At 39.6% G+C, this 23,180-nt stretch overlaps 1 protein-coding gene across 4 annotated transcripts in view; it reads right to left on the bottom strand.

Moving 5' to 3' along the window:
• HIPK3 (homeodomain interacting protein kinase 3) overlaps positions 1-23,180 on the bottom strand; it is a 111,935-nt gene that overhangs the window by 45,118 nt on the left and 43,637 nt on the right. For 2 of the 4 annotated variants that reach the window (XM_075755255.1, XM_075755254.1), the window contains exon 2: positions 12,648-13,743. In XM_075755255.1, coding sequence (XP_075611370.1) covers positions 12,648-13,741 — 1,094 coding nt within the window. In that variant the 5' untranslated portion in view covers positions 13,742-13,743. The remainder of the gene's footprint in view (positions 1-12,647; positions 13,744-23,180) is intronic. The other 2 variants (XM_075755258.1, XM_075755257.1) reach the window with 2 other exon arrangements.

A 23,180-nucleotide genomic window follows, 5' to 3' on the forward strand; every position in this document is an offset into this window, starting at 1 on the left:
GTGCTGCAGCTTTTTGCTTCTGTTCGTTTCCTAACTTTTTTGGTAGGTTTTTAACAACTAAACAACTGCTGCCTATATTAAACACTACGTTAAATAGGAAAATTACACAGAGCAAGACAACATTGGGATGTCAGTGGTGTTGGTCATGAAAAACTAGGTCTCAACTCAGTAAGAGTCTCATCCAGTTCATCTACTGGTAAGGCAGAGAGACCAGTAAAGAAACAGCAAGAAATAAACTTCAGTATCAGTTAAGCACTCGACTTTTGTAAGTGCCTCTCTCTACAGAAATTACTCAGCATCATCAGACGGACATCAACTTTAACTACAGAGCTTTCCCAGCTACTTTGCACGTACAGGAAAGCTTTTGATTTAAGAATACTTTCTTAGTGGAAGTTGTTGAAATAATTCCAGGCTAGATGAAAACCAAAGCACAGTCAGAAGCCATACTGTATAATCTACAAATTATATGTTCCTGTTCTACTTTCTAGGGCTCTTGTTACCAAAAATGCGGAAGCTATCTGCCCAACTTCTAGCTATTCTTCCAGAGATGTAAAGTGTCCAAAACTGGCTGCATCTCCACACAACACTATGCCCAGTGTGATTGTCTCATGATGGGAATAGCAAGTACATCGGTGCACAGACACCATCCTGCAATCCTGCGTGCCACTGCCAGAAACAGAGGAGCAACTGGAGGTCTCTCCAGCCCCGCTGTCACCCACTGGTAGCGGCCAACACAGAATTCATTCATCAGGTAGTTCTCTAGAGGAGCCAAAAACCTATGTCTTATTGTAAATGCAGAGGCTATACCAAAGTCCAAACCCCAAGAACTACAGCCACTTTACCGAACCCAGAAACTTGGCCATGTAGAAGATGGAGATGTTTTAAAATGCACCTTACAAACCATCTTTATCATGAGGGGAGGATGGGCATGTAGAAATGATGATGATGATGATTTCAAGGTATTAAAAACACTCAACAAAATATGCGCAGACAAATAGCATACTTTATATATAAAGAAATACACACTAGATCTTAAGCTAAAACAGTACTGGCAAGAAGTGAAAGATTAATTATAAAGAGTGAGAAAATTAACAGCTCAAAAATTTAAACATTACTGGGGTCAAAAAAAGGCACTCAGCACAACATCCAGTGCTCTTCACGTGAACAACACTTTTGACATCAGATCTTTTTCGCTAGTATCATTACGTGCTACTACCAATTTGTGACCTATAGCATACCTTAACAACTCAAACCCATTTTAAAAATTATGAAGTTTTTTCAGTTGATAGAACTACAGTAATATGCAGCTTTTAAGCTTCATATAGTCTTGTATTTATATAAAAGCCCTGTACATCTGCATGCATTACATCACTTTTTTTTAAAGAAGTTATGAAATGCACATATCCAAAAATTATTGGGGAAGTAAGTTTTATTGAGAGAAAGTAACAAGAAAAATAAAAAACTCTGTTCCAATTCGATTTCTAGCACCAATTTTTGCCAATTAAAAGACATTCTAAATTCACATTAATTTTTAACCTGCAACATCAAAAAGAAGTTCATTTGCATTATATACATTTTTATATACACACACATACTCTGAATACTGATACTGTTGCTAAAGGAACAGCTCTTTTTCCAAGATTACCTATATATGCTCTCATGAAAGATTTCATCATGAAGTATTTGGTGTTTTTAAATATTTTGAACACTTAGTATTGAATGATTGACTATAAGGATGAGAACGTATTACTCTCAAAAATATCCAAAAAGGCATTCAAAATACTGATAACAATTCAATTACGGTGCAACCCTGAATTAAGGGAACCACGTAAAGAGATGATATTTTGCAAGAGATTGCTGCACTGTCCTGGGACAACAGAATCATCCTTTGTATTTACAAAGGGGAAAACAGCAACATTTACAACAGTCCTTAGAGTGCAGAACAAAATTCCACAAACGTTTGATTTTTAGCACCAAGAAAGTTTCCTGTGCAAGCAAACTTCACTGGCTACATCTCAGTTGTACGCAAACAGCACAACTGGCAAACTGCTCTGTTTCACTGCTTTAGGTAGTTTTAAATGCGGTACTCCCAGCACAGCATATGCCATGGAGGTACAAGTGAGATATCCTGAATCCCATGGAGCGTTTGACACGAGTTTAACACAGAAATGAGAACAGGTTTGACTTGCCTACTCTGAAGATGCACTGTGACAATCTTTTTAAGAGTAAAGGCTTCATAGTTAGGCTCCTACACTGCTGCAATCCAGATAACGTAGCACATTTTGCAGAACACGTAGTACTTTACATTTGATATAAGATTCCAGATACTATGCATTTCCAAATAAGCTATTTTTAAGAATTTACTCTTGAAGTACATATTGTGCACTGAGAAAAAACATTCTGGTCATAATTCTGAAGTTATCTTTATGCTAGTAAACAAAGCTTAGACTTTTGGAAGCACGAGGAAATTAAGCAAACCCCAATGTATTCTGAATGGTTTAAGTTGGCCTTCACTAATAAGTTAGTTGTTTTTCCACTACTTAACACCAAAATCTCACCATTAGACTGCTAAGACACGAGAGCTGAAGTCCGCTTGCAGTCATACCATGCCATACAACAAGCTGGACAATACCACACGATGGAAGACAACATTTCCCCACCATCAATCTTCTGTGGAGGCTCAGTACTGCTAGGGTAGGCTTCTGATCGCTTCCAAGAACGAGCCCATGGGACAGAAGGCATCACCCCCTCTCCCACATACTTTGCAACTACACCTGCAGGGAGATTCAGTTTTACTAAATGCTTATTAGGGATACAAATGATTTTACTTTTCACTTCACCAGCACAACCTTGTCTGTGTAAAGACTCACCTACTCACACACAAGTAATACAGATTTAAATTACACTATGCCTGCCCTTTAATCAACTGTTGCTGTCCAATTACCAAACCAAGATTTTTAAACACAATGACAATTCACATGTTCTTAAGGTAACATCATAGTTTCAAAATGCAACTGCTTGAAAAATCTTATCTGTGAAATGCTTTTGGCTTGCTTCCCCCAGTCTCCTAAATCCAACTGCACTTGTTAGAAGGTATTTTAGTAACAGTCCAAACAAAAATCCCTCCAAAATATTAGCTAGCACTGTAAGATCAAGGAACTTCAAACATACAGTATAAAATTTGACAATAGGGACATTTCAGGCAACTTAGTCATACGAATTTTAATTTTACTTAATTACATTCCATATACTTATTTTTATGTCAGACACCTCTACCATTTTACAATTAACACCAGAATTCACAAAAGGGTTTTTTCTTGTCACTGTTTTGTTTATAATCATGATAGTATTTTATTGCCGGTTTTGGTCCGAACCCACATGAGTGTTAGATGTTTTAAGCATGCCCACATTATCTGTTTGCACTTGTTCAACCTGCTTGATTTCCAGATCAACTGAGGCAGTTTGTGTTCTGCAGCTAACGGGATGAGACCCCAGCTGTGGTACATCCTCTCCCCTTCACAGGCTGCGTCAGCAGAGCAGCAGCTCGGCCAATCTTTGTGTACTCAACCACGCAGAAGACTTCTTCCCCCATGCGTCTGCTTCATCCTTTTCACTCATGTCGGATGCTGTGAGCTGATGCAGAAGGTAACCTTACCCCACAAAACAGCTCTGCTTTGAAGACAAGCATGTTAGATGGAAGAGACAGGGGCTGACATACAGGCTTCGCTTTCGATCACGTTGATTTAGATCTAATACTACCTGCTCTTACAACAGAAAATACACAGCCATATTTTCCAAACAGGCACAGTGGGAGCAGTTAGACACAATATTTACAAATACAGCATTGTGGCTTCCACTGATATTTTCTGCAATTAAGATATCCGATATAGCCACACTCACTTACACAAAGATGTACGATGAAAAATCTTTGTGACATAAATATCAGTGCTGCGAGAAAAGGATCACATTTCAGTAGGTCTATTTTAATATGTGAAAAATAAAAGCTGCTTCCCAAAACTTCAGCTATGACAAACTTGGGTCTAACATTCAACCACAAAAAAACCCCCAAAAAACCAACCAACCAAAACCCCAGCAAGAACCAAGAGCTCTTTTGCCTCCAAGATTATGGAAGAATTTCCCTTCTGTTCAAACAGAAGCAATCTAAAGACCAAGAGAACCATCATCTGAACTCTGATTAAGTTGTTGCTCTTGCCATCACTATTAATTTGAAATCTGGGCTGACATTACTAGAATCTCCAGCAGGTACATGGTACTTTTGAATGCATCATGTGTTACGCCAGCTTACGTTACTTGGAAAATCTCTAGCTCACAAAAACGATCAACTCGAAGGCTGACTGCCATTTCATCCACTCCCATGATACTCCTCTGAATCTTCTGAAAGGATTTTAAAAACAAAAAAAAAAGTTGCAAATTTACAGTAACTCTGCAATTGTTTACCACAGCATGAAAAAACCCATTATAAAACCCAAAACACACAACAAAACCAAAAAAACCTACTCTTATTTTCTGCTTCTATGAACAGAGAATAATAAGGTATTAGAGAGCATGTTATGTCGATTAGAAAGTAAGAGAACTGAAACTACAGTTGTTATCAAGTAGCTATATAAACATGAAGTTACGATGAGCTAAGATTGCTGCTCCTGGAGGATACATATAACAGTTTTGGTTAGGTCCTAGTAATCATGAAATCAAAGTTTAAAATGGGAAGTCAATTAAACAATTAACGAACGCTATGCAAATTCACAAACAAAATCTTGCCAAATCAATAAAGCAATTTGTTCTGTGACACAAGCCACAAAGGCTTATCTTGACATTAAGTTCTGTTTGCCCAGATAAGAACATAAACTAGCAATCACAGCTCTGCAACTCTAAAGGAAAAAAAAAAAAAAATAAAAATAGCATTGACTGTCCCAATTCACTTGTAATAGCAATTCCTTATGTTTTCAGGACTTTTCTTATATATACTACTGACGGTAACCATGCTTACAAGTATAGCAGCTGACTTTGAACATGCTGACCTTGAGCAAGCAAATGACCTTAGCAGCATGTACTTCTGGCTTATTTCATTGCAACAGTGAAGCAGCCTCACCATCTATAGTAGTCTAGAGTCTCTGGCCACCACCCCTGACTATTTTAAGATATCCCAATACACTTCAGTGATGCACAGTTCAAAGTGATAGAATAACATCTGCTAGCATGTTGAAGTGCAAGTTGTTTACAGAGGCATTTTTAGCTTGTTCTCGTACTGCACTTCCTTAACTGACAGAAAATTCAATTTATAACAGAGCTTTGCTTTTTGTTTAAACATCTAAACCCCAAAATGTAAAAAAAAAGAAATTGAGCAAGAATTTCAGGCATTGTGAAAAGGAGAAAAGCCAAGACATCCCACTCTAGATAAAGCTTATTTAGAAACTTGAAGTATGTGACAACAATGGGTGGACTTGAAAAAGCAGTTGCTTCCTGAGATGTCAATTTTGCATGACTTCTTCCCTTGGTCATCCCTCTAGAAAATCTATATTAAGATAGGTGTTTATTTGTATACAAGTTTTTAACTGATATTTTAAACATATGTAAGTTGCATATTGATCTGGTATTAGGAGAAGATAACTGACAAGTTACTCAGATGCAATGTATGTGTTACGGAGTCATAATAACCCATCCTGCTGACAATCCTAACCTACAAAAAGAAAACATTCAATTTAACAAAAACACTCTCGGGAGGTACTGGGAGCCTGTGTTCTCTGGAGTGCCTGCAGTGACAGGGACTACATCTAATCAAGTTAGAAATGCCAGGGGGAAAACAAGCCTCTTCAGGAATTTACAGCCATGAGAATTTTTTCTAATTTTGAAGGAACGTATAAGAAAGAGGGAGAACAACAGATCAAACAGTTTTCATTAATTTCAGGGGGGGGGGGGGGGGGGGGGGGGACGGGACACGGGACGACAGCATAAGCTGCCGGTGGCTTATTCTGAAACTAAGTATGACGCTGAAAAACTCATATATAAAAAGCTGTCCTAGTGCAACAGCCTCAAGCATGCACAGAGCCCTCGCCACAGCCCAGCTCATGGGCAGTGATTTCAAGCCACACAACTCAACTACTTTATTCTTTTTCCAAAACCCCTTAAAGCAGAAGAGATCGCACCAGCTCAAATCACTCTTCCCAGCCGCAGCAGAACTGACTGGGCAAGTGAAAGCAATGTCAGGACCACAGAACACAATGATTATCATTCTTTCTCCATCCTCTCTGATCTTTCACGGGAGATGAGGGTCAGAGGACAGGGAAAAAGCCTGCTCTTGTCCAAAAGGAATATATCCAACAGCGATTTTTTCCATCTCTCTGAGCTCCCCTGCAACACTAGTGACATTTGGCATTTTGTCTGGAACAACTCTGTTGATTAGCAACTATCCTTAGTTGGAAGGCTGGAGGGAGGATATCACTGTCCGATTCAGGAATGAGTTGACTCCACTGAGTGCATCTACTCACATCATTTGCTCTTCCTTGTGTGCACATTGCTGAATAACTAGGATCATATTTTACTGCTGTCACCAGCAGAGCAGAAAAATATTTCCAACTACGAGTGTCCCTTAATAACCAGACACCTTCCATTCTGCCAGCATCACTCAAGTCATCTGTCAGCCTATGGCAGGTTCAGCTGGTCCCCCGTTTTATACGGAGATCAATTATATTGCTTCCCATTCGTTTCACTTTCCCAATGAATGTGACTATGCTAAACAGCAGTTTGCTTACGGATCAATGGATGCCAAGAGGAGCATCCTTCCGTGAGGAAAGTGAGCGCTTGTTCTTGAAACATATTTTCAGTAAAATTTCCAGCTGTACTCTAACAGCAGCATGACCTGACACAATATGATGAAATAGATGTTTTCTTCAGAGGCAGGAGGCAAAAGATAGGAAACGTAACTGCTGGGGCAGCTACACAGGCACCTGGAGCAGTGACTGTTCAATTCTCTTCGGAGGCTGCACGTAAGAGGCACACAATGAAGTAACATACTCACTCCTACACCTGCAATGGCTACCGTTAAGTCCATGATATTTGAAGGATTTTATGAATGATAAGTTTTGTAAGGTTTACTCAAGTCTCATTTTCAAAATCCTGCCTTTTAGGAAGACAACCCCAAATTACATCAACATGAAGGTGATTTCCCTTGAAAAACAATTAAGCAGTAACTCCTCACCACACACGCTGCTATAGTTTTCCCTTAGCAATCTAGTGCAATGGCAACACAGTGATGTGTTTTATGAGTTCAGTTGGTGTTACAGTCAAGCGACAAGCAGGAGAAAAGTATCAGAGAAGGACAAGGCTTCGTCATTACCAAACCCTGCCACATAGATGTTACCATTAGATGGAACTGTGCTTCCTTTAAACACAATTTTACCTGCTCTGAACAATGGCTGAACGGTAAGGGCAACAGCGATGTTGAAGGCATCGCTAACTGTCATTTGGGTGTAGCTAACAAGTAAAACAGAACTCCTGAACTGCTGGTGTTGCGCACAGCTGTCTCAAAAAGGGGAAAGGATACACAGGTTTCAACAGAAGTTTTTCTGGGAAAAAACAACCCACCCTGGGGAGGGAGTACCAGAAGAAAAAAAGAGGTCTGCTGCAAAACCAAACCTGAAGAGTTATCTCTGAACACAAAACGCTGAGAAGGCCATTGCTTCTCCAGCAACAGAAAGGAAAGTAACACAGCTCCCTGAACCAGATGGGCAGAACTGCCTTCACCATTGCAGATCACTCGACTCTTCTTGAAGCCTGCCATTTTCAAGCCCCTCTTCTCACACCTGCTTCCCTAAACACATCTAACCTCAGGAGAGAGGCAAAGCAAAGGAAAATGACTTCCAGACAGAAACACTTTGGCCTGGGACAACAACCGTCTGCCTTGCCAAATGAGCGCAAGACACCAGACTTAGAAATAAATGTATTGATTCTCCTCTGCAGCCTGCAACGTGCGGTAAGGTGAAAAGAAGCTTTTGATTTTGGATGCAACACTCCCCTTTTTGTGACTTGGGGCACAGCTGACCAAAAGGCCAGCAACATACTTCTCATACCATTTCCATATATGATAAAAGCTTGATCACCTACACTGTATGGTAAGGGGTTTTTTTTCTTTTCAAGATGTATACACTGCCTAGTTATTTACCTACTTAGATCACTCATAAAAGGTCAACAGTCTTAACGTGTGAGGCCAGCAGCAGAGAAAAGGCTTCAAATACCAGATCTCTCTAGCCCACAGCTATTAAAGTCCAGATCAGCCTACAAACAGCGTGTGTAAGCACAGACACTGTCTTTTAGGGAAAGAGTATTCGGAATAACATTTCATCTTTAAAACAAACAAAAAATAATAATCTGTGACTTAAGACAGCGTGTTGTGGTTAGTATTTATTCATACCCATACTCTAACTGTTAGCAATGTATAACAGTCAGGAGTTTCCAAAAGGAAATGAAATGTCAAAAAATATTTTTATACTTGTTAAGCATTTTCTTACTTTCTCTTTGCCTGACAAAGCTGAAACAGAAACAGGAAAGCATCACATCATTATCACTCCCTCCAGTTTGTCTCCATTTTTCTGCTTCTCTACATCCTTTAAAAATTCAATTAGTCTCACTTTCTTACAACCTCTCCTCAAACAAAAGTACTGTAATGTCTCCAATAGTCATCATTATGTCACTACCACTTCTGCTATAGACTAAGGTAAGGTAAGGCAGCCCATTGTCCATTCACCTGGCTGTATTACGTTCCGTGCCTTAAGTCCTAATCCTCTTATTACTTATTTATCCAATTCATTACTCACTTCCTCTTGCTGATGTAAAATACTGACACTACCATTCAACAAAAACACTGCAACATTAGACTTTGTAGCATTCTCCATTCTCACAATAATTAGCTCACAACAGTCCCATGAACAAGAAAAAAGAGCCAAGACAAGATTGGGGGAAAAAAAACCAACCTAACAACAACCAACCCTTTCTCTTTATTCACTTTTGCAAAGTTTCCTTATGAGTTTCTCCTGAGCGCTCAACGTACGCCTCGACAGAGACTGGCGGGCATACGCTTCCCATAGAGCAATGGAAAGCCTATTCTTGAAAATGACCATGGCATAAGTTAACAGCGCTGCCAGATATAACAGTTCCTCGCTTCTCGCCAGGCCACCTCCCTCCCACCTCCCGCTGGCACAGGCACTCTGGCAGATGTGGGGGCTGAGCAGAATATGGGACAGGGATGTGGTTAGTGTCACCCCCGGAGCAGGACACCACTGGCACAACAGCGTTGAGAAGCGGCATCCCGATGCTGCGAGGATACAGCCCTGCTTCCTCTCAATGTACACCATCATTTCAGGGCATTTCATTCCATCCTTTTCTAAGGCCTCAGATTCTAAAACAGTAATTTTAAAACCAAAATGTTTCCTCCTAATACCTTTTTCTTTAAATCCTTGGGCCTGGCCAAGTGCTTTTGCACATCAGAAAAGGCCAGGTTCACATCACGTTTACCTAGGAAGTATCTGTATAAATGTCAAAGCAGTGTGTTGCGCCTGTCGCTTGGTGAAGCGTAATCCTCATGCACTGTCATCTCTGACCATGCAAGGATCCCCACTGGTAAGAGTTACAGATAAAGCTCATGACAATACATATACATCTTAGCACAAACGATTTTCAAAGACTGTACACAAGAATACAGATGGGATCATGCTAATAAAAGAGGTGCTGTAGGAACAAGCATTTAAAAAAAAAAAACACATTTCCAATTTGAACTTTAATTGGATTAATTTAGCTTGAAGCTTTAAATAAAAATCTTTTTAAACATATGTTTTCTTGCTAAATAACCTAAACAAGCACATAGCACCACTGAGCTGAAGGACAGAATAAAAAAAGCCCTGAATGCTGCTTGACTTTTTTAAAGGGTTTGTTTCAACATGTCATAGACAAACAAGTCAAACCTGCATTATCACTCCCACCCTTTTCTAGTACAAAAAACATTTAAGTAGAGTTGTATTTTATGAATTAGTTCCTTATTTGATTCCTTATTTGACAAGAAGCACAATCTCTTCCAAAACAAATTCCATCTCAATACAACATGTTCTCTGAAGGCCCTTTTCATTCCTCTTTAAGGCTTTTCTCTTCAAATTCCCCTGGTATCATCTATTTTGAGACCTTTTGGATCAAATCCCTATTTTTCTGATATTATTTACCCTAGCCAGGCGCTTCCAAAGCAATAAAAAGAAAGTTTGAGAAACTGTATGTCAAGCTACACAAAGGCAATTTGAATCACACAACTAGTAGAGAGCTATGCATCCACGATGAAATCCTGAAAAGCTTTTTAGCATGCTGAAGTAAACTTTTTGCTGAAAATAATTTTGGAGCATAGCATCTTCCCCCCCCCCCCCAAAAAAAAAATAAGTCAGTTTCAAATTTATCTCAACCAATATTTAGCTTGAATATTACACCCAAAAAATTCAAGTAGATAAACCCTAACCTTTTTTCTTTTTGTATGTCCATTTTACTTTCAAACAAATACTGACATAAATGCTACTTTGTAGAAGGATTATAAAGCTATACAAGATAGAAGAGTATCATCTTCTACTGAACAACCTGAATATTTACAAAGCACTTAAGTGCAACTTAGTAACTAGGGAATTTTAGGTGCACATGTTATATGAGCCTATATGAATATCATTCACCATCATTAAGACAAGTACATACAACCATGAATCTTATTCTTGGGGGAGAAGGAATATTTTTGAATACGCACGCACAACAAACCCCACTTACTCACACTTCAGTGCATGTAATGCAATACAAGTATCCAAAATGCACACAACGTGCCAAGGAGTTGCACACTGATCTTGCCAGCATAAAGACCTGCTCAACCTAGTAAGCATGTCAAAATTCTACAGAAAGTGTAGGTGCAAAGGAACATCAAGTAAAAGAAAACTACAGCTAAAATTTGTACATAGGCAACTGAATAAGCACAACACCACTATGTCTAATAAGCCATCTGAAACAGAAAAAAACAATTTGGAACTAGTTAGTGGAGAACGAAGTACAACAGGACCACCCAGTCCGGCTGTCTACAACCTCTCCCTTTGTCAGTTCTTGGGGAGGAAAGAGGGAGAAACGGCAATAGCTCACAATAATCTGCAATTGCTTCAATAAATAAAAAGCCAAAATATATAAGGAAGTATTCTCAGACCACACATCTTGAGTACCTGCTGAATTACGAATTTGTACAGAACAGCTGATATTAAGACATTTGCACTTGTCTAGAACCTTGCAGAATTAATGCCGCCTTTTCAAGACTTGCCCTTTTTTGTACTGAGGGGCCCAAAAACACTGTATCTTGAGTGGTGTACAGCTATCGCACCAAAATGAACTCTCATGTGACTTAATTTCTTATTTCCTCTCATGCACGTTTTTATATAATGTGGAGATGCATCAATGCATATGGGTTCCCAGTTTAGTTTTCTGTTGATGTACTTTGTGTAGTTTTTAAACCCTTAGTTGCGGTTTGTAATTAAGTAATAGAGAAATGCAGGTGATGAATTAGAATAATTTATACAAGTACTGTACATGAAGTGTTCTTGTTTACAAGCTACAATCAAAAAAATAGTTGAAATTATTCTGGCATGAACTCCGATCACTAATTTCATCAAGCCTAGAATTACACTGCACAAGTTTTCACTTCCAGCATCAATATTTAAGATTTTTTTCAAATTACTCATTGTCCTAGTTTACAAACTTTTTACTGACTTGGCAGACAGCCAATACACAGGACACACTATTGCCAATGATGCAAAGCAGAACTGAAAAAGGTCTTCAATCAAGACAAGTTCAGCTTATAAAGAAAACAAAAGGACCACAGATGCTAAATATTAATAGCTTTTAAATGTCACACAGATTGGATAACTATATGAAGAAAAGATTAAAAACAGCAACAACAACAAAAAAAAAAATCAAAAATATACATCCACTTTGAGGTCAATGTACAATGAACCACGTACCAAAATAACTCTGAATGCCCGCCTGGTATCACCTTAAATGTTTAAGTATCCTAACAGTCACTAACTCCAGAAGTTCGCTGAAGTCCACAGCTGCTGAAGGCACTCAATCTGAACAGAGTTTATAAGAACTAGGCAAAATATTTACAAATGCTGGAGAAAAACAGAGGCATTTACATAATCTTTGGCAACAGGATATAAAAGTATGGCATTTCTAGTACACTGCCCAGCTGCTTACAGAAAAAAACCCATCACGTCAGGAAGGCAGGAAAGGCATCCTAATCAAGCACGTGATAGCTAATTTTTTTTTCTATTTTCCTTTTAGAAACTCTCATCAGAGATCTCAAAATAACAGCAAGTGATGACTTCAGAGTCCAACACAAAACATACTTCTAGAAAAGAATAGCACTATAAAAACATTCAAAGCAAGTATTCACATTTAAAATGGTAACCAACCACTTAATCTTAGTATGGCCTACACTCTTAGATGGTCCTTACGTTTTCCAAATTATTCTTACTAGCTATCTGGAAGTGTTAATTATTTAAGCCATTAACTGTAATAGATGCTAAAACTTTGTTTCATTGAAAGTTAAAAACAAAGGAAAAGACACCTACCTGTAATACCGAGATTGTAAATAGGTTGAACAAATAGTCTTTGACACATGGCTGGCAGATCCAAAGTCTATTACTTTAACCCGGTAAGGCTGCCGAACAGGATCCACCAACATAATGTTCTCTGGTTTGAGGTCAGCATGGATTAAACCCAGACTTTTTAGTTTTTTCAGTGCAGTGGCCACCTGTTGCAGAATAGGCCGTATTACTTTCAGTTGCAGAGGGCTGAATTTGTTTTGTTTCAGGAAGTCATATAAATTCTGTTCCAACATCTCAAAAACCAGACAAGTATGGTTGCGATGCTGAAAGCATTCATAGGCTCTCACAAAGTTAAATTCATCAGCATTTTCAGTACTTAGTCTTGCTAATATGCTCACTTCTATTTGTCCTTGGCGTGCATACGAAGGATGATTCTTCAAGATTTTGATTGCCACAATCTCATTTGTCCCCCTCTTCCAGCACTTCACTACTTGTCCAAAGGTCCCTCGCCCAAGGAAATCAAGAACCTCATAAGTGTTTTTCACAGAGCACAATACCTCATGCTGTACTAACTGGTAATCTCCATCTCCGCTTGTACCACTTTGTTTTGAAGTTGCAGCCGTTGTCACAACTGTCACTGGGTTTCCTACGTTGGTTTGCAACATTGCAGGCAGGATGGACAGCTCATCAACAATCTGCATCGTGCCGTTTTGATTATCCAGCTCTTCGCTCTTACGCTTCAATCCACATCGCTGGGGTCCTTCCAGGATATCTGATCGGCTTCCTTGCGTCCCAGTCCGAGGTGCCTCTAACTGAGCTTGCTGCGCCCGCGCTGCTAACGCTTTTGTAGCACCTGCAATATTTTTTAAAGCAACAGCATTTGACTGCAACAAAAAGTTCTGTCCTCGAGGTCTGTCAAATGGGTTTTTAGTCTGAAAGAAAGTACTAACCCTGTGGGGAGAAATTCCAAAGTTTTTACCGTTCACATAGATTTGCGGGTAGGTTCTTTCGTGGTACACGCAACTGCTTGGTTCTAGTTTGAGTTTCTTCACACTACAAAAGGCACTTGACTGGGTTTGATAAACATATGGTGGATAGACCAAGACTTGTGAGGCCATACCTATGGAGGGAGAGAAAAAGAAAAAGCAAGTCAGAATCCCACATTCACATTTCCAAACTTTGCAGCAGCTTCCTCTTGTGTAAAAAAAAAAAAAAAAAAAAAAAAAAAAAAAAAAAATCAGGACACCAGTATATTTTCCAAACAGGCTAGCCTAAATTTATTCTGTATTTAGTTTCTGATGGCCAACAGCAAGGTCCTCATGCCTTACTAGTGCACACACTTCAGCACACAAGGACTGTGGCGGCAGCAGGTTACAGCAGTAAGTGCTTTTGCTGGCTGCACAGGGCAGGACTGAGATTGTCTGCAGCAGACCACTACTCATCATTCTTTAAGTGGGGGAACTACCTTTGTGCTATTAAAAACTCAGCTTTCATTTAAAAACCCACAGCATTTCTACATACAAAAGCACCGCAGTGTTCAGTAACATAAGTTAAATAACCGATTCAAATATTTATCAATAACGATGTAAAATAACTTAAAAGCTTTTAATTGTGAGTCAATGCTACCTGTTACACAAAGTATCTGACCTACTCCTGGTAAGCACCATCAGGCTTCTAAGAGCAGACAGACAAATGACACAACTGTCAAAGCTTGAAGAATTTCACCGTGATGAAAGTAAAAGTGATTGAGCCATGTGATGGGGCCCAAAATACCTTAGGGGCATGTGTACGTTCACACAAACAATTACAACTTTCCGGGTACATTCAGATGTACAGTAATCTAACCCATTCACGAAAGGCAGGTGCTTTCCCTAAATTATATACTGTCCCATTGCAGAAATTTGCGTATCAGTGACACAGTTGTAGGGGTAGAGGCACGAATCTTTCCTCCCTCTTCAATTCAGATTTGGAAACTATCAGCCTCATACTTTCAGATATCCCAACTTCAGTGTTATCTCAATGACGTGGCCATAAAAACCTGCACTCTAAAGCAATCTGTTAAATTAACTAAGCATAATGTTCTACAGACCTACAAAACATGTCCCTGATCAAGATAATTTCTGAAAACTGGGCTCGTAATTGCAGGTAGAGAACTTACAAGGACAGATTTCTCACAGGAAATTTATTTTCAAGTGAATGCAAAAGGAAGAAAAAGAATATGTTTTTCTACATCTATTTTCTACATTCTGTATATATTTTTTCATATATTTTTAATATATTTTTTTCTGCCAACACAATTACTTCCCTACTAAGAGAGAAGTGAAAGTCAGAATAAAAGATTGTGGATAATTTTAACTTTTGAATTCCCAGTAAGGCTGAGATCAAAATTTCAACCTGACTCCACCTTCCTTGAGACCACCACTTTTTGAAAGGCTACACCTGTGCAGTCTCTCAGAAACAACACTCACACCTCAGAAATCAGTAACAACAAACAGTTTTGCACAAGAGGAGGCAGTGTGCCAGTCTGGGAAGCCCCCGAGCACAGCATCTCCGTTCTGCACAGCCCGTGTGATGGCACACGATTAGTGCCGGTGCCTCCCCGATTTTGCCCTGGACTGAGGACACTAGCTCTGCAGCGAGCAGGGCCACAAGCCCATCCAGGGTCTTGCTCCATGCTGTACATCCCTTTCCCAGGCACAAAGCAGAGCATCGGAGGGAGGAGGACAATGGCAGTGGTACCTGGCCCACACGTAGGATGAGGAATCTCAATTCCACTTGAAATTGCACAGATCTTGCCTCTCTCAGATGCTGTACCTTCCAGCTCTCTGCACTGACCCTGCTGTGTCCCCTTCCAGACCTGTCAAACACCAGCCTTAAACTTTTATGTCATATAACGATAAACACCAAGAAAAAGGCACTGGATGGACTGCAGTGTAAATGACTACAAAGTTTCATGGAAGCTATGGCTTGTATCAGTCCAATCAGCTCTCCAAGACAAATTCAATACCAATAACACTTCAATTACATCACTTTTTCATACAAAGCACGTGAAGATTCTGGCAATAGGTATTTAAATTTCAGATGAGTCACATAAAACCTGAGCCAGACATTGCAGTGACTCTGATCAAACGAAAACTAACCAAACACACAGCATAATTATTCTGAAGCTGTGATTTGATTTATGCAAATGAACATTTAAATATCTTAAGAGCAATTAAAATAATCATACCACCACCTCAGTTTAGCATCCTATAATGGTTTTTGCCCCAGAAGTAGAAAACTTCAAAGCCCTTTCCTTTCCAAAGCTGTTTGCCCAGAGCCAGACGATGTAGAAAGCTGGAGATAGCCAACAGCCAGGCCATCTCACCACCAAACTTTATGGGACTGCCACTGGCCTCCTGCTCCACACCAAGGGTTTAAGACTAACTCTCAAAACAGAGGCAAAAATTCTCCAAGTTCTTGAATGCTCTCCTAAATAACATAACCCACTGCAAAGTGCCTGGTGCACAGCATAAGCATATTGACTATGGGACTTACCCTCTTTTTTATAATATTTAAATTGATCATTTATCCTGATCACATTACTTAAAACTCCAAAATTAACCCTTCCTGACTGCCCCCAAGCATGCACACATACATCCAAGCCTACTTGGAGCTTCTGGTGCCACCTGCACAGCTCAGACCAAGCCAAACTTTCTGCCAGCAACGTACCCTTCCTCCAGTTCTGCTCAAACACCAGATTTGCCAGGTACGGCCCGAGGACCACTCGAATCCTTACCTGAGCCTGTTGGGACCACTGGCATTCAAAAACATATACATTTTCTATAGCTCATGCTATTCAAACCAGTCCAGAAAGACTGGAAACACATAGTCCCATTTTTAATTTCAGTTGGATGAGAAACACTGGGCTATCATCTTTTGGGGTTTGTGTGTTTCTTACAGGCTTAACTCCATGACCTTGAACTCTGATCACAGTAACAGCTCTGTTCTCAGATAAGAAGTGTTTATTGAGTTATTATGAGAACATTTTTAGCAATTCCAAGAAGGAAAAAAAAAATTAACTACTAAATAAAATGATAACATACCCCAGGAGAACAACCTTTGATGCAATCACGACAGACTGAACTAAACCAGTCAAATTTTACTCCAGAAAAGTAAAAATGGTCTTAGAGTTCTTGTAATTTCTTACTTTCCCCTGAACACTTCTCCTTTACCCCCATTATTTTCTTTGTCTTTTTTTAAACATGTATTTCAAGATACAATCTCATTTGGAGCAGCTACAGTATCTTCATATAACCAACGAATAAGATGTTCCCCTGAAACAGGCACATTGAAATCCTGCGGCGTCCTACACCTGAGACAGCTTAAAGGCCTCTGCCATGTACTCATACACAGTGCTCAGAAGACACTTCAGACAGAAGCGCACTCTTTACTATACATTAACATATAGACAATGAAATACACCAGAATGGCATGTAACTATCCAACACACCCAGCTGCTGGAGGTCTTTGCTCTGAGAAGCTAAGGTTATTAATAGAATAGATTTCCTCCCACCCAGAGGAAAACCCAGCCCCACAGCCAGACAGCAGAGCTGCACAACAAACCTTGAAGAAAAAGGGAAAATACCACAACGCCCTCTGCTATAACAGCACTGCCTTGTTGTGGGGGCTTTTTTGTTGGTTTGGGTTTTTTGTGGTTAAGGGCAGTGGTGGTTTGGTTTAGGTGTTTGGGGTTTTTTTTTCCTAGGGTTTGTTTTTGTTTCTGGGGTTTTAGAGTTTGTTGGGTTTTTTCCTATTTTGGGGATTCAGGTTACAAGACAATCCTATGGAATCCACTGGAAATACTGAAGAGTTACTGTGTTGCAGGAGGGTTTTGTTGGTTTGGGGATTTTTGTTGGTTTGGTTTTTTTGTTTTGTTTTTTTAAAGCAGGTCTTCTCATAAAAGAAAATAATATACTGCACATTTTCACCTACCACAGAGTGGATCTTTCTTTCCCTCCCCTTGTCACAAACAATTTCACTGAGCTATACGTCTTCACACACACTTCTCATCAAGACTATTCCTGCTTCCTCGTACAAACTGAAGCTTGTCAGACTATATCTACGTTAATAAGTCCAGCAGCGCAATAAAGAGTGGGATGTGTAGAGCAAAGCAGCCAGTGCTAAAGGAAAGAAAAACCTCATTCTGTGCTCAGGGAGGTTACTCGAGACTGAACACTCATGAGCAGCTGGCGCACATCTTCCAGTGAAATTTAATTTAAAATAAAATCCAAATATGTGCACTACAAGACCACTCCAGGATGCAAACCAAAGCAGAGTAAACAAAACCATCAGAAGATGGACTGAAAAGCGCAATCCCCAGGTGACGTACCACAGGCAGCCTCTGGCTACTTGAGTAGCTTCAGACTTGATTTTCAGTTTTAGTCGCAGAGAAGTCTGTCTGTTCCCCCTATGCACATTTTTAAAGCCCTCTTCTCCTTCCTCAAGTGACGGATGCCCATCATCTTCACTCCAGCGCAGTGATCACTCCCAGGCAGCAGCATGCACAAGCTGAAATTGGCTCCGGAGTTCTTCGGCTTGCTTTGCTCCAAGACTGAGGTTGCTGCATCCCACCTCACATGCCAGATGCTGCTAGTGAATACCGCAGGGGACACGGAAAAGAAAGTCTGCCTTGAGACACCTACCAATTATTATTACCTCTAGATAGAGCCAAAAAGACTCATTTCCTTCAAAGGGAGCCTAAGTCTGAAGCAGAGAGAATTGGGAAGTCTACGTTTGGCTTATTAAACATTAAATTACACAAAATGTGTGAATTTTGAGCAGTTAAGACTGTGAATTCTGTGCTTCTGAAGAAAGTACAAAATAATGAAGTAAATACATTTAAAATAAATTCATTGTTTATTCATTTAAATAAATATGTTTTCACAAAGTAATGAAAATAAACAGGAGGCACTTCACGGTTTGCCCCCTGTCCCCATCAAGCTTCTCTCTACAGAAACTTAGTAGAGAACCACATACACGTTGCTCAGCAAAAGGCAGCACCTCTGGTAACGTCTTGCTAACGTCTTGCTAACGTTCACCTAACTGTACCAATGCTCTTTACTAGATTCTCAAAATTACATCTCCAGCCTTCTCAAACGGTTCTAGGCAAATTCATCAACATGACCAATCTGGCAGACTGTAGCAACCTCGAGAAGCATAGGCTGTTCCAGGCCTGATCCCCATTAATAATTAACTATAAATTGATATTTCCTCATGACAGAGTAAGGGGGGATGGGGAGTGTAGCAGAGTAACTAGTTAGGCAAGATCGCTACAGTGGAGCTGAAAAGAAATTGCCAAACTACACCCTTAATTCTCCAGCAAAATAAACAGCCCCTTTTAACAGCCCCGGGAAGCGCAATTGCTGCGTCGCTGGTTTTGTAGTAAAATCCTGGCAGGCAAAGCCCAGCCAGTGACAGCCACCTCGGACTATAGTTACAATTTAACTCAAGAAAACTTGTTTTCCAACTTCTTTCAAGCCTCCATTGGTGAGAATCGGTTCCAACACACTCACACCCTTCTCACAGCACAGCTGGGCATCAAGGGAGGCTTCTAAAAGCTCAGTAACTTCCAGAAAATGCACAATTTGAGCAGTAGCACTTAGGAAGTGTTTTACTTACATTATGCATCACTTTGAAAACACCATAAGGATGTCATTTTTCCCAGGTAAAAATATTGTTCTTTTTGTATTAGGTACCACCCAACTTTGAGTTGTTTAGCAAATACAAATCTGAATTATTTGCTTTCTCTTTCCCACCAGAAGCAGCTTTGGTAGTAGCAGCACCTCTATGTTATTGTTTATTTTGGATATGTAGCCGAACAAGCTGTACTGATGCGAGTGCTTTCGTACCCATGAACTGTTCACCCTGAGGAATTCCCTTACTCCAGCTGTCTGATTCATAACAAAGCACTGCCAATTGAGGCTTCTTGCAATTTATAAAGGAAAACACATCCACAGAAAATACAAAAAAGTGAAGAGATACAAGCCCAGGGAATCCCACCTCCCGGCCACCTCGAAACCAGCTTTTCGAACAAATCTCTGACCAACGGAAGGGAGGAAGCAGGCAAAGGAGAAAGCACCAAGGTGTTTCAAGTAACACGTGCCACACAAATTGTTTCCTTGCGTGACCATGGAGGCAATTCTGGACATGAAACGCACAGGCGCGCACACACATGCATTCCACCACAGAGAACAGAGACGCAGCTCTGATGCTAGCTCACCAAAGCAGCCAGCACCCGGTTCTATGGGTAGCAACCAGAGACCCAGAAGTTTAATGACAATAACAACAATTATGATCTCTGATTAAAACACATAAGGTATTTCAGAGCTCAGGAATTTTGGCACATCATACACCAAGAAAATTAAGCTCAGCTGATGGCAGCCTTTGCCTGACACAAAGCCTCACTCCTGTACAGATCAGTGATGAAGGTTGAGGCCAGAAGGCCAAAGGTTGATTCCAAACCTGGGGAGAGTCCTAGTGGGAAGCAAATGATAAAATGATCCAATTTTTGCAGTTGTAAAACACAGTTACTACCCACTCAAGAAAAATGTTACGGGGCTAACTTTAGATTTGTGCAACATTTGAGATATTTTAAATCGGATGCTACCAATGTTGCATTGAAACTAAAACTATAAGTTCATTTAAGTGTGATGCAAACTAGTTTCAATTTCACCATTGTTTGAATACTTGGAAAGAGAACTTAGGCCATACACTGAACACAAACATTTTTCACACAAAATATCAGAGTGAACTCCTATGACTCAATGCTGTCATTTTTACCAGTAGCAGCACTGAAGAACACAATCGTTATATTCATATTTTCCACAAATATCAAAAGCTAAATCTTGTGATGCCAATATGACTGCAATCATAGTTAAAAAAGACAAAAGGAACACTACTTCCAGCATTTATTTTTCTGCTGGGCAAGAAGCTGTTATGCAACTGAAAAGAAAGCACAAGCAGCACAGTATTGGCCACCAGCCCCGAACGAGAGCATGTTCTCCAAATCAGAATGTGCCACCATCGACACAAACGGCGTATTTTAACCAGCCGGGGCTTGGCCAGACTAATCTCTTCTTTTAAAAGACTAATACTTTTTGAACCTGAAAACATTAGGCACGCTGAAATAAAAGTCCTGAACAGCGGTGTTTAGGAGAGCCCACACCTTCAGGATCTGCACGACAGACAGTGCTGAAGGATGTATTCGAACTATTGGTACCGTCTGTCACTCTTCGATGCAGAAAGAGGGATCACAATGAGTAGAGAAGTAGGATAAAGCCACGCTTTTTCCATTGCTGCAAGTATTTCCAAAAGATTTTGCCACCTTTCCTGAAGGAGAAATAAAATTTGATAGAGGGGTTTCACTCAACTGCCTGTTGGTAAACCACCTGTTCAAATGCTGCTTTTCCTTTTTTTATTTTAAAAAAATTCCTAAACAAATATGCATGCCATTTTTCCTTCTTATTTCCAGACATTTTATTTTGATTTCATTGCTTAATTCTGCATTCTAAGTCTGCTGGGCTTTCGTTAGAATTAGAAGCAGGCCAACCCATTAGAAGTTTCATTTTAGAATAGCTCTAGACAATATCAAATGCAGCTTCTGTAATATAAATCTAGAATATAAATCTAGATGGCTATGGGTATTTTCCTCATTGCTACTTCACCATCACAGAATGGCTGGTATGCCAGAAGCTCTGCATGCCCATGACAGGGTCCTACTTACGTAAATTGATTCTTCATCAAGTCCTCTAAACTACTCAAGGTGGAGAAGGCTCATTTAAAGTTATCTTTCTCCCTCTTATTATGAAAGATTTTCATCTGGACAAAGCACCCATCAGTATAGTGATGCAAAATTACCATTCTCCCCACAGGAGTTCCACATTAAGTTTGCAACAGCGCACACACAAAAAACTTGTTGAGCGCATCCAGTCTGACATGACACAAAGATCTGTGAGTCAGGGTCTACTGTTCCAAGAGAGCACAGTTCAGGAGGTGTATAAAACTGTTTCCTTATGCATTAAGAAATACCCAGGAGCAAGTAGCATCTGAGTTAAAACTTTCCACAAATACATGAAAAATCACAGTCACTCTTCCAATAGGACCAACAAGAACTTAGTTACCAAGCAGTTACTGAGTCAAGACAGCACATCGAGATTATACTCAATTCCTTCGGCAACAAAAATATTACAGTAAATAAGAACCTTAGCCTTTTTTGTTTTAAATTGGACTTAACTGCAAAGGAATTAATCCTACACACTTCTCTTGATTTATCTTTTTCTGCTACAGTTTTCAGGTCAGTCACTTCAGCTACACGCAGTAACAACTTTCAAACATATACTGACTGAGGTGTATATATATATATACACACACAGAGTAAGCATATGTTTGATAGGTTTTTTATATACATAGACACAGAGAATGAAAACTGTTCAGAGTCTTAATTATATTTTTTTTTTCAGAATACAAATTCCTTAAAACTGTGGTTTTAATATTTTGCTTTTAAATAACAGGTGCTTTTCTTTCATCGTAAGCAACAACATCATGAAGATCACACTGGTTGCTCACTGAAAACAGTTGTATAAGTTAGACATGGCATACGTAGAACAATAAAGAAGGAATGGAGGGAAAAATAGGTGTTTACTACTCCTTTCAGATTTCTAAAGACATGGATGAAGCAGTGTTTCCCATGGGCAAAAATCAGTGCATTAGAAATGCATATTCTCTCACAGAAGGCTCAGCCTTTTGCCTCTTAACAAATCAGTAACTGTAATAACCTATCTTACAATGTTTCCCAAAGCCACTAGTCCCTGTCCCCATCCAGAGGAACTTATTTAACCATATGATTTAACTATACAGAAAGGTATATGCAAAAAGAAAGGCAAGATTACATGCAGCATATGACCCCACTAGCTACAGTATAATAAACATGCGTCAGTTTTTCCTCTGTTGTGTTCTCTTCCATATTTAATAATCTTTCCATTTGTAGCATAAATAAACATTTTAACATTCACTCTTGTTTTAATCTTTAAAACAAAGTTTAGACATCTCTTCAGCTGAGTTTTGAAAACACATCTAGTCTCAAAGAGCACTTGTTGCAAAGAGTTCCCAAAATATTTATTGAGAAAAACTCCCACGAAGTCCTCTTGCAGGGCTCAGAGCTGACACAGTCAAAGGAAGAAGTTAGCCTACAGCACCATTTCAAAACCCATACAGAAAAGGTATTAAAAAAAATCCTTTAGAATCTCATGAAAGCAATCTATTTCTCTTAGGCTGAATACCAATTAATTTCTTGAATCACAAAATAAGTTGACATTAATAGATAAGGAAAGAGGAGACACAGAGCTTTTTTCTTCTCTTAGGAACAAAGCCTGTTCCTTCCAAACAGCTTCATGAGGAAGATCCCAAACACCAAAAATCCCATAGTAAACAGTTTCAAGTGCTGAAAAATATCAAGATCTTGTGAGGACCTCCTCTATCCCTATAAATAGTTTAAAACTTCAAAAACAAGCTGTGGAA

Source organism: Balearica regulorum, chromosome 5 (assembly GCF_011004875.1).
Source record: "Balearica regulorum gibbericeps isolate bBalReg1 chromosome 5, bBalReg1.pri, whole genome shotgun sequence".
Taxonomy (NCBI): Eukaryota; Metazoa; Chordata; class Aves; order Gruiformes; family Gruidae; genus Balearica; species Balearica regulorum.